This window comes from Enoplosus armatus, chromosome 5, assembly GCF_043641665.1.
Source record: "Enoplosus armatus isolate fEnoArm2 chromosome 5, fEnoArm2.hap1, whole genome shotgun sequence".
Lineage (NCBI taxonomy): Eukaryota > Metazoa > Chordata > Actinopteri > Centrarchiformes > Enoplosidae > Enoplosus > Enoplosus armatus.
This window is the reverse complement of record NC_092184.1, coordinates 2510608-2523107: the sequence shown is the minus strand read 5'-3', so window position 1 is coordinate 2523107 and position 12500 is coordinate 2510608. Positions and strand designations below refer to the sequence as shown.

The window sequence follows — 12500 nt, the reverse complement described above, 5'->3', positions numbered from 1 at the left end:
TACCGGTTGTCGGCCTTCACCGACCCACATCGGTCAAACCCCTCGTCCCAGTCTCCGTAATGTGCTGTACAGGACATGTGCACTTATAGTCCTCTGGTAAGTCTTCATGCCAAACATGAGAGTCCTCATCACTTGGGAGAGTCTGCAGTCGGGGAGGGCTCCCTCTGACCCTCCAGGCCGCTCACCAGTCTCTGGATGCTCTGCAGCTCATTCACTGAGTCCTTCATGGAGGTTTTGGGAGACACGGTCCTCCCACTCGACCCTCCTGTCTTATGGTTGCTGTGGTGTTCCGGGGCTGGGCTGGTCTCCCTGCTGCCCGGTTTGGAGGACTCGGAGCCCGGGTTGAGGCTGCCCTGCAGGCTGGCAGTGAGCAAGCTGGAGCTCTGAGGCAGCGACACCGGCAGCTGATAGGGGTTGAAGCGGAGCCGGTGCCGGGACGAGCCCAGGAAGGGGTTCCTGGAGAGCGGGCTGGAGGTGCTGGTGGCTGGGAGGGCTGAGGCGGAGGCCGCTGCTGCAGCCGCTGCCATGTAGGTGTAGGGGTACGGGAAAAGACCACCGAATGGAGGCATGGGGATGCCCTGGAATATGAAAGAGGAAAGACTTGGAGTTACGGTTGTACACATCACTCTTTCCAGTCAAGTCGTCAAACGATTTTCCAACAGTTCACTTTCTTTTATTCAAAACACATTTTTATGAAAATATGGGACAGATCTGATAGGAAAGCAACAAATTCGACAAATCCTTTCTTTTCTTTTCCGTATAATCCTTATTACAAATAGTTTGCCCCACAGAAGCCTGACAACATGTTTAAAAAAGGAACTTGATGACTGTATTTATCAGTAAATCCTCGTGTGTCAGCGCTTTCACAGAAGCCCTGCGTGTTTGCATGCACCTGAAACTTTGCTTCATGCTTATTTTCAGCAATAAATAAAACGCCGCTCTGATTGGACTGCGCAAGGTGAGCTTTACGTGAACACTTGACACCTAATCTTTTTCTACACGTCCTAACCCTTCAGCTCAGCTGTCCCTCTGACTTCAGCTCGGTGCTACAGGTGTACGGGCTGAAGCTAAATCATTTTCTGACTGGATGACCTTCCTTACCTGAGAGGCGAGCATGTGCTGGGACAGATGGAAGGGGAAGGGGTTGGGGGTGCCTCCCGTGCCCTGGGCGGAGAGGCTGCCGTTTTCCAAACCACTTGCTCCGGATACAGAGGCCAATAGGTGCCCCATGCCCATAGCAGAAAAGGCTCCAGGGGCCATGGCAAACTGCCCTGGGTGAAACAACAGCGGCGATCCGGTGCTCAGAGGGTTAAAGAACTGCTGACTGTGCAGGCCAGACAGAGCCAGGCTTTGTAAGTGGCCCGGGCTGAAGTGCGAGGGGCTCTCGGTCTGGACCATGAGAGGGGAGAAGGCGTCCTTGCTGGCACTGATGCCCCCGGCCTCCGAGTCCTTTGTCAACGCGTCCGTGGTGTCCTTCCTGTGCCTGCTCTCCGCTTTGTCCTTCTCGAGGTTCTTTATACTGAATATGGGGTCGTCCTTCTTTTCCGTGCTGGGCCTGTCCCTCACGCGCTCCTCACACCTGGAGCTGTAGGGGGACATGGGCTCAGGTCCCGGGCTGCTGGAGCCAGCGCAGAGCTCGTCGTGATGCTCCAGCTCCTGCTCGCTGTCAGTGCACGTTTTGTCATCTGCAAACGCAGGGGAAGAGAGGTGTAAGCAGAGCCTCCAACCATCCATCTCCCACCTCATCCCCCAGCCAGCACAAAAGAGACACACACACACACACACACACCCACACACACACTAGAATGGCAACATAAACCTGGTGGGAGCCTTGAACTCTCAAAATCCACCCTGCACATTTCCCACCATATGTTTACACAGGAAACTTAACACATGGCCTGCATTTTAAATGTAGATTTACAGTATATATATTTTTTTGTTTATCTTTAAGAGTAACATACAATCGTCTTTGTATTATTTGTCAAACGGTGTAAAGCTGTGGGTATGCAAACATTTTGAAAAATCCACACATTTAAATTAATAACTGGGCCCATTTAACCTAACGCGGGCTAAGGCTTTGTTAAATAAAATAGTTTGATAAATGAAGGGAAAAAACCCAAACCAGATCAAATTTCAGACATTTTACTTTACAAAGAAATATAACTGAAATTTACACTCTGTATATCCTCAGTTAGAACACATTTAAATGTGAATACAATGAATATAATATCTTCTATATCCTAACTTCTGCCAAAATGTCTGGCTGATTTGCCCGTTTACACGCACTGTTGCTACATAGATGTCAAACACTGTCTGCTCCTGCGTCATGAACTGTAAATAAAAATAAAATGAAACAAAATCAAAATAAAGATTCAGTCTGAGAGTAAATTCAGGAAATAAAGCCAGACACAATGGGTGATCTGGGGGAGGCCTATTTGATTGGCTGACAGGTTTGGAATGCAGAAACCAATACAAGCCCACCACTGTTAATCCAGCAGAGATTACTGACACGTTTCAGATGATGATCCTATATCGTGTGGCCGCCCGCGTAAAAATGAATGAAAAAAAATAAATAAAATCAATTTGTTTGTAGTGTTTTCTGCACGACAACAATTGATCCTCCTCAGCACCACCAGACTACAGCCATATTTTAGCCTATTTAACGCCATCCAAACGAGTCGCTTTAAATAGTAAAGTTCTACATAAAAAGAGCCGATCACGTTTCTTACCTCGGCCGGGTCTGCTGAACCTCAGCGGGCTGGTGCCGGCTCCCAGCGGGGAGTGGACGGCGTCCCTGCCGGACGGAGCCTCGCTGGACGACGCGTCCGAGTCGGCGCCCTCCCGGTCCGCCTTGCACTGGTCCTCATACATCCGCAGGGACGGCATGGTCAGTTGTTTCCTGTCAGTGATAATGATAATATTACTACTACTACTACTACTAATAATAATAATAATAATAATAACAACCATGCACGGTGGTTTGCCACACCGTGACCTTGCAGAATACAAAGATGGTGGGCGCGCACACACACACACACACACACACACACTGTGTAAATTCTCGCAGGTGTTCTGCGGCAGTTCTGGTACCTTTTCTCTCTCCTGCCGTTCCCCGTGTCTCTGAATCCTTTGGCGAAAGGGTTGTTGTCAATCTTCAGCTGCGTTATCTGCCAGAAGAGACAACAAATGTTAAGAGGAGTGGAGCCAGAATTAAAAAACACACACTAACACACACACACACACACACACAGCGCTGCTGGAGCCCATTGTCGTCACCTGGCCCACATTTGGGACAACTGGTTTCTGCGTATTAACACACACACACACACACACACACACACACACTGAAACCAGCATGTTGGACAGGAGCCACGGTAGGCCTCGGATTTGCATTATTAATAAAAGGCGTAATGATGGGGGCGTTATTCTTATAGGGCCCTGGAGGGAAATTCTGCCACGATATATTCCTCTATGGGGCCCACACAAGCCTCCCGTTCCCCCAGAAAGAAAGAAGAAGAAGAAAAAAAACAAAAAAAAAGGGCAGTGGAAGCAATACTCGAACAGATGACTATCATGTCAATAATTAATAATGCGGTTTGGATCGCTGCTGCTTCACGATACAGTCCTGATGTGGAAGAGAGAGGGGGGGGGGGGGGGGTGGAAAAGGCCCTGTGTGGCTCTCTCGCAGGGAGCTTCCAGGCTCCTGGAGGCCCCTAAGTGGCCCTTGAATGAACAAGACGCTCCAGGCGTTCGCCGTTACAGCAGAGAGAGAGAGAGAGAGAGAGAGAGAGAGAGAGAGAGAGAGAGAGAGTGAGAGAGAGAGAGAGAGAGAGAGAGAGAGGGAGAGAGTGTGTCTTGCAGCATCTGGCCACTGTGGCTGCAGGGTGACCAGCTTTTTAAATGCCCCCTAATCGATGGTGACTCTTTGCAATAAACTTTTACAATAAGACCCTCTTCCTCCTCACCCTGGCTACCCCCCCCCCCCACCCCTCTCTCTCTCTCTCTCTCTCTCTCTGGACACGAGCTCCAATTAGCTTTATGGAGGAGGACAAAGAGTCAGCGAAGAGGCTTATAATAATGCCATCAAATATACACATACATTCAAACACTCTCTTTCAAGCTCCAGAGTGTCGTTTCATAAGAAGATAAATATATATATATATATAAAGAGGACGTGTGCCATGTTTGATGCTGCATCACAACAAAAACACAACACACACACTCCCCCATTTACACGCCTAATTTATCCACCTCTGGTCAAGGTTATAAAGCCCGTGAACAGATCACACACACACACACACACACACACACACACACCACACACACCACATTTTTGGTTGCAAATTTGAATTCACAGTCAGAAAAATATATGCTACAGCCACCAAGTGCAGGCACAACAGCAATTAAAAATCAAGTGGGACATGGGAGTCCTCGGCAGGGAAATTAGGCGACCTACAAAATCAGATTAAGTCTTCGGGGGGGGGGGGGGGGGGGGGGGGGATTGGTGGTGGCGAGGGGACACATGTAGGGCATTTATTATGCAAAGGATAGCAGCCATATTAGGGTCCGTTGGTGAAACAGTGACTCACCTTGTCGTTCTGATACGCTGTCACGGCCACGAACTCGGTCTCCGGGAAGACGTAGGTCCTGAAGGTGCTGTAAGGGAGCTTCAGGATGTCGTTGGCCCGCACTATGTGGAACCTGGGCTGGTACTTGTGCATGGAGTTCAGGATTGTCTGGACCAACACACACAAACACACGGCCTTGGAGTAAATATCAGGGTATTTGGTGTCTCCCCCTTTTCACGCCTCCTCCACACACACATAAACTCCACGCTGGACGGGAAATGTTGACGCGGGTCATCCAGTTATTATTGATGCTGTTGTAATTACCGTGCGAGCGGGCTCGTCTGTAATTAGTGCGGGGCAAAGGGGGCGGGGGGGGGACCTGACCAGGCCACACATGTTGTGATGAGGCTTAAGAACCACAGCAAGAAAAAATAAAAATAAAAATAAAATAAAATAAATCAAGCGATTTGTTTAGACACTTTACAAGCCGTGAGCTCTGCGCAGTGGCCGGAGGAGGAGGAGGGGGTGTGGGGTGTGTGTGTGTGTGTGTGTGGGGGGGGGTGCTTTCTGTCTTGACACACAGAGAGCATCGAAGACTTTGCATGCGTTTCAACAGCGAATATATCTTTAAGATGCTCGAACACAAGCAAGGCACAAAGAAAAAAACAAAAAACACCCCCACCAACAACTTCCACAGGACGACATAAGCAGCACCGCCGGGCCCTGCACGTGTTGAACAGGACCGGTGTTTAAAACAAAACAAAACAAAACAAAACAAAACAAAAAACCCTGCCTGTAACCGATTGCGCATTTAGACTGACACGGAAATGTTACTCCTCCGCCGCCTGCCACTCAGATGGTCTCAGAAAATGTGTCAACTTGCTCCGGTCATTTCTAATCCGTGCGCATATTATTGCAGCAGTAAAATAATATTACATATATGGTAAATATATATATATATTGTGGGTGAAACATGCAGGCGCTGTGGGACATTGTAGACTTAATATAATACAAAGTAGCACCACAACCCTGCACGATACTATCCTATTAGGTTACAGCCTGGAGGGGCTATCAGTCAGCTCGGCCATTCACGTAATTTCTCTCTGACCCGATTTGATAATACATCACTTAATCCTTTTTTTTTTTTCACTTTTTAAAAATTTTCTTTTTATATTCCCAATAAGAATAAAGAATTAAAAATAAAATAAAATAAAATAAAAATAGGTCCAGCTCTTCTCTCTGCAGGCCCCCGGGGGCTGCTGCAGAGAAGAGCTGGGCCTGGGTTTTGGACATATGGATGCAGGAAGGAGGAACACGCAGGCTGATAATATTGTGGAGAGCTGCAGGGAAACATAAGCTGTGTGTGTGTGTGTGTGTGTGAGTGTGTGTGTGTCAGCGGCAGCGGGAAGTCAAGTGGCGACAAAGTGGCAACAGCTTTACTTTCAACAACACAAATGTTCTTCATCTTTAAACGCATGTATTCTATTTTTTCTAATTTATTTATTTTTTTAAATTTCATTTGGCGACGCACTTATTTATTTGCCTCAAATGGCTCCAGCGTCGCTCCCTTTTATTTCCCTGCTTTTAGTTTGAATTCAGCACCTGCTATGCCCTCTGTTTTCTTTTTCTTTTTTATTATTATTATTTCTTTTCTTCTCTGTTCCTTATTATTATTATTTTGCTGCTACAACGACCCACTTCCCACCCCCCCCCTACCCCCCCCCCCCACCCCAACCATATGCTTCATAAAAATTTCATCTGAACTTAAAAACACCTAAAACACACTCCTGCCCCGTCTGCTCCAACAGCAAACACCTCATGCAGCATGCAAATGTGGGAAGAGGAAAAAAACAAACAAAACGTCTCTGCTGGGGCGAGGGAGCAAAAAAACAAAAACAAAACAAAAGCAAAACCTCTCTGTACTTACAAATCCGTGCTTGTCTGAGATGTTGTTGGTCAGCTTGAGTTTATGGAAAGCAACAGGCTTGGCCATCCACTGCTCGCCGGTGGCCGGGCTGTCCGGGTGGATATACATCCTCTTGGGCATCTCCGGGTCGGCCTTGCCCGCCACCATCCAGCGGGAGTTGTGGAACTTGTAGCGGCAGTCGTCCGCCGCCACGATGTCCATCAGCAGGATGTATTTGGCTTTTTTATCGAGCCCGTTTATCCGCACTTTGAACGGGGGGAACATCCTCCTGCAGAGGAGAAAACACACACACACACACACACACAGGGAGTCAACACGCCGTCTTTCAACCAAAACACAGCATCAGATGATCACACACGACCGGAACAAATCTGGCAACAAAAAAAATAAAGGGGGGCCATTGAAGGCGACTGACACGCCGATTTGACAAGAGGAAATATTGGAGGCTAATTGTCAGATATTACACGCAATTAGGCGACAGCAACACAGCAAAGCCATAGTGTGCGTGCGTGTGTGTGTGTGTCTCTGTGTGTGTGTGTGTGTGTGTGTGTCTGTGTCTGTGGTAGCTATCTGTCCGCCTGCGTACGTCTATGTGTGTGTGTTGTCCAAGCCCCACACTACAAAGCTGAGCAGTGTATTTATGACCACGCCACTTCACGTCCCTGCTTTTTGAAGTGACAGCCTGTTTATAAAATCCAGAAGCGCTGCTGCCTCAACAGAATGCAGTTCGGGAGATAAAAACCTGATTAAAGCTCAGGCCACAGTAACCCCCCTCGCCCCCCAAAACCCACCCCCCCCCCAACCCAAATATCCCAAACATGTCCTTTGATCGGTCTGGAAATACATCCTAAATATTTCAATAATAAATTCTGGTTCTATTCAATTTGTTTGCCTTCATAAATGACGCCAGTTTTGCTCCCAAATGCGCGCACAGTTGAGGGACTGGAACTCCGTTTAAAAAACAACAGATTTCGTGCGAAATGCGAGGGGAGCGTGGCGTGTTATTGCAGTATTGCCTCGCTTGCTTGACATTTTTTATTCATCGTGGAGCTGGCTATTAATCGGTGGGGGAAATAAATGCCGACTGGCGAAGGCCTGGCGCACAGGCTGCCGTATAATAACGTGGATTTCAGCTGCTCCAAACTTGTCAGCGGTGGCTCGTTCTCTGCTTATACACCGAGATTTTTTTGTTTTGTTTTGTTTTTTTAAATTAAAAATAAAGTATTCTCGGTATATCCACGAGAGGAATGTCAGTTCTGAGTAAATCTTACCTCCCGGACTTGGTAATAACCATCTCCGTCCCGAGTTTATGAAACTGGTCCCAAAGATCCTTGGCTTCCAGTGTAACTTTGGGGTCGTCGTCCACTTCCTCCTCGGGCTCCAGGCTCTTCATGCTGCGGAGATGAGCCGCCTGATGGTGGCTGAGGGCCGGGTGAAGCCCAGCCTCCGCCGCCCCGGCCAGGCCGTGGTCCGCGATGGGCTTGGTAAGCGCCCCGGGAGGCAGGCTGAGCGCCGGGAAGAAGGAAGGCTGCGCGGCCGCTAGAAAGGCGGACATGGGGAAGTCGGTCGGCCGGTGTGCGTGGAAAGGGTGATATGCCATTGCAGTCCCTGTAAAAACTGGATCTCTCATCGGTGCATCCACAAAAACCGAAGTGAAATAATGGATATTTTCAGTGGTATTTCCCCCCAATCTAGAGCCAGTGTAAGTCCGCGCTTCGCGAGCAGTTTGGGCTAATTTCTGTAAAGCGTTGTCGGGCTACAGAGGAGTGCGGCACCCTGTCAAACACACAGCGCGTTAACAGGGTGAAGAAAATAGCCCAGAGTTGCTGTTGATGTTGCTTTTCCTTTGGCTCCTCCGCCGAGTCCTTTCAGTAGACGCGGCGCTGTGAAGGCAGAGCCCGGCTGCGCTGAGTGCCTCTCAGATAAATAAGCTGTTTCTCTGCTTCAGTCATCCCACACTGACTGGAGAGATGTGGCCCCGTTCACTGCAGATCTGTGACTATCTCACATGTCCTTCCTGCCTCCATCCCCAACACTAATGAACCAAGCCCCTTTGATTGCTGATTTTACGCTTTCTGGACCAATTGTGGGCCCCTATAGGCGTGGTTCTAACAGCTCCGGCCAGACTGTAGGAGAGGGAGGGGAGGGGGAGGGGGAGAGAGAGAGAGAGAGGGGGGGGGGGGGGGTGGACAAGAAGGTGTCGGAAGCATTAGCAGTAAGAAAACATGTCAACAGAATAAAATATTAACCAATGACAGGAAAGATCGGGAAATCCCACCCCCATTTCCCAGCCAAACGCCGGGTCAGCCCTCAGTTCTTGGCCGGTGGAGGCATCACCTCTCTCGGCTTGCGTTTTTACAATGTCGCCTCCTCGGAGAAACCAACCTGTCCACAGACTCACTGTCTTAATACTCACCTTAACACAGAGGAACAGCTCCGGTTCTCCACGTTTACCACTGTCTTTCAGAGCACCTCCACAACAGTAAAGCCACGACTCGCAGCTCACGCTCCGCATTCCGGAGAGATTTAATTTCAAAGAGCCTGCTGCTGCTGCTCTCTCTCTCGGTCGCTGCTCTATAATAACAGACTTGTAATTATTCCACGTTATCGGCCGTTATGACGCTTAGGCTGGATTTGCCTCACACCGGCCCAGACTACGTTAGCCGTGCGTGTACACGACTTCAGCCTCACACAGCCCCGGCTTCCCCAGGCGAGAGCCATTTATCAGTGCGTCTTTCCGGATCCGAGGTAACTGGAAGGCGGCGGCGGCGGCAGCAGCGGCGGCGGCGGTGGCGGCGGCGGCGGCGGCAGCGTAATAAAGAGACAAAGCTGGAAAAGACAAACCCAGATGAAGGACAAAAAAAAGAAGAGGAAACCAGATGAATGAAGATGAATGCATTTTGAGAGACAAATGAGGGAGAAAGAACGCGGTGAGTGCTCACTTCGATACCAAACTTCCACCGTCGGATGCAGACAAAGTTACATTTCTCTCTCGTGTTTAAGAGTTTTTTATTTCAAAATGTATTGTTAGATGAGGTGAAATATTTTTTCTTGTCCGTGCACTTGTATTATCCCTGCTGGTTTTGCTGGTTTGTCGAGGGTCGAGGGGTCGGGGGGTCGGGGGGTCGGGGGTGGTGGATTTTTTTTTTTTTGGTTTTGTTTGTATTTCCACATCAAACAGTCGCAGCGATGAGATGATTTAGTGCTCAGTCTCGGGGCTGAGGGCAGGCCGTGGTAGCGTGTAATCTCCGACAGGTTGTATTTTGTCAAACCAAGGACAGTGCGGGACTCCGGGAGCCAGGCAGGAGCGGGGGGGGTTGTGTGTGCAGGGGGGGGGGGGGGGTGGTGGGGGGGGGGCAGCTTCCCTGCACTCCGCTCTGCTGAGCTCTTTAGAAAAATCCTGTGCCGCAGCTCTTGATTAACTCGGACTCAGTTTGTTAAAGAGCCGCTCGGCGCCAGTCGGCTGATGCGCCACAATAAGAACAATCTCTTGTCTCTTTATATTTACCCTGAAGTCCCGCATGTGCGAGCCCCTCCGCCCCGCCACCCCCCCTCACCCCCCCCCCCCCCCCCACAGCAGCCTCATCTGCGGCTCCGCTCCACTTTTCTGCCTCGGTCAGGACTCGGTGTCAGATGTGATTTTTTTTTTTTTTTTCTTTTGGGATAAACAGCTGCTCTCTCTCCGGCCAGGGAAGGACGGCGATGCGCGGCGGGCCACAAGCGTCACTTCGACAGAAACTGACGCAAAAAGTGATAATCCAATACAACTGCGCATTTCCTATTAACCCCTTGGAACGTAGCCCAGTCTCTGCGGCTGACAGGCGTACAAAACTCTTACCGGCCTCGAATCACGTCGATAAACCCGCGTTGTTAACGCGTCAAACGCCGCCAAACGACAATCAGACGAAGCCGCGCAGGAGACAAAATCGTACATCAAACGCGACCCAAACAAATTGCGCCTGTCAGCGGCCCGCGCTTGTGCGCCGGGCGCAGCATGTTGCGTGATTTAAGAGCACGAAATGTTTGCACGTCTCCGCCGCGTTACACACTTGTTGCTCGGCTTCCATCAGATCGACACAGCCGCGCGTAAAGGGTCGGCAGGCCACAGCACAACAGAGCGCGCACCATACCTGAGAGAAGCCAAAACTGTTTTTTTTTTTTTTTACGCTGTGCCCCCACCCAAACCCCCCCCCCCCCACACACACACATTAGATCAGACACAAGTCCCCCGAGCATCAACTGTTTCACGCAGAGGAGGCATCAACAGCAGAGCCAGAGTTCAGTGACAGTGTGTGTGAGAGGAAAAAAGGTGTAGTTTCAGTCAGCCAGGTGTTTGGAGAATAAATGCCAGCGAGCATCAACTTCACGTACAACGTAAAATCATCATCAAGGTTTGTCTCGCACATACCTCCCAGACTTCCTCAGAGTTACATGGTGGCGGCTCTTCTGCTGTAATTTGGCCGGACAGCTGACTTGTTTGGAATGCTGCACCTTCAGATTTATGAAATGACAGAGATGTAAGAGGGGGAAGGGGGGGGCGGGGGGGGGGGGGGGGGGGGCGTGGGAGCGGCGGCGGCGGCGGTTTGTCAGACTTTTTTTTGTTTTGTTTTGTTTTTGGAGCTGCATGCATGGAGCTTTACTTGGAGAGAGGGAGAAAAAAAAAAAAAAAAAAAAAAAAAAAGAAAAGATTAGCAACATATGGAGGTGGATAACGGTTTTTCTTTGCCGGGATACTCGACTGGATAATTGTATCAACAACGCTTGTGCAAATTAGTCCCCATTTATTTGTTCTGTGCCGTCAACGGTACAGAAATCTCCATTACGCGCGATTTAAAAGCCATTAAAGGCGAGGGAGGACCGCTCGGAGCTGCTGCTGCTGCTGCTGCTGGGTATAGATCTGCGTAGAAGGGCCACTGTGTGCGGGTAGATTGACACTACTCTCTGCGCGGAGGGATTAATGGGAGCAGGCAGTAAACGTGCTCCTTAGACTTGTTCTTTGGGGATGCGGAGGAGAAGCGGAGCAATCGCGGAGAGGAAAAGATCTGGCGAGTTTGGAAACATGTTAGAACGGGAGCCAATGCAGAAGTTTTTTTTTGGCCCTCGGAGGTTTTCCTCCTGCCTTAGCTTGGGAGACGCAGGGGAGCTGTCAGCTGGGACCGTGTTTAGAGTGAGGGAACTGCTTTGCGTGATGTGCTGCGTCCGTACAGCGAAGGAAGCCTTTCCGTGTCCTTGAGCCGTCCGCTCGGTACGATGCAATGCGGCTGCAGACGTGGAAAAACGTTAATGCGTCAAGAGCGTCTTCCGCCACCCGGTGTCAGCGATCCGGGCCGAAGGCGCTCTAATTACAACATAACGGGGCAGTTCTGCGCCGTGTTCGTCTAAAATCAACTATTGTTATTTTTCTTCCTCCCCTCGACATTGTTCCTTTCTTCCCTTTTTTATCTCTCCATCTTCTCCTCCCATCTCCCTGCATCATCTCTCCGGCTATATTTAGCGGCTAGACTGAGGCCTTGGCGCCAGACCGTTTAAGACCTGTCAAAGTCCCTCATATTTCCCCTTGTCACATGGAAACCCGGCGACCAGCGGCCCTCTCCTCCTCCTCCTCCTCCTCCTCCTCCTTTTCACTTTTCCTTCTCCTCCCTCATCCTCCTCGTGCCGCTACAAGCAGCCTCCTCCTCCTCCTCCTCCTCCTCCTTCACCTCCTCCACCTCCTCCTCCTGTGCTCCTCCACAGTTCACTCAGCTGAATGAAACATATCAGCTCTCACTTGAAGAAAAGCAAAATGTTTCCTCAACCCGTCCCCGACACACACACACACACACACACACACACACGCACACGCACACGCACACACAGCACCATACCATCATATTATTTGCACCAATACAAAGAAAGAGAGGCTTTCTGACGACAGGAACAGGCCCTACCTGATGCATCATTGTTCTATAAAACCAACATTTATTATTATTATTTTTTTACTGGAGATGAATTCATGACAAACTCAA

General features: G+C 49.7%; 1 protein-coding gene across 1 annotated transcript in view; it reads right to left on the bottom strand.

Moving 5' to 3' along the window:
* The window catches only part of tbx2b (T-box transcription factor 2b), a 10561-nt gene extending 1595 nt beyond the window's left edge, over nucleotides 1-8966 (bottom strand). Inside the window, exons 1-8 of the mRNA XM_070905402.1 lie at nucleotides 8912-8966; nucleotides 7767-8621; nucleotides 6496-6763; nucleotides 4590-4736; nucleotides 3091-3167; nucleotides 2730-2899; nucleotides 1102-1685; nucleotides 1-578 (exon numbers count right to left, since the gene is read on the bottom strand). The exon at nucleotides 1-578 is cut by the window's left edge and continues 1595 nt beyond it. Coding sequence (XP_070761503.1) covers nucleotides 129-578; nucleotides 1102-1685; nucleotides 2730-2899; nucleotides 3091-3167; nucleotides 4590-4736; nucleotides 6496-6763; nucleotides 7767-8125 — 2055 coding nt within the window. The 5' untranslated portion in view covers nucleotides 8126-8621; nucleotides 8912-8966 and the 3' untranslated portion in view covers nucleotides 1-128. The remainder of the gene's footprint in view (nucleotides 579-1101; nucleotides 1686-2729; nucleotides 2900-3090; nucleotides 3168-4589; nucleotides 4737-6495; nucleotides 6764-7766; nucleotides 8622-8911) is intronic.
* Nucleotides 8967-12500: the final 3534 nt, after the last annotated feature.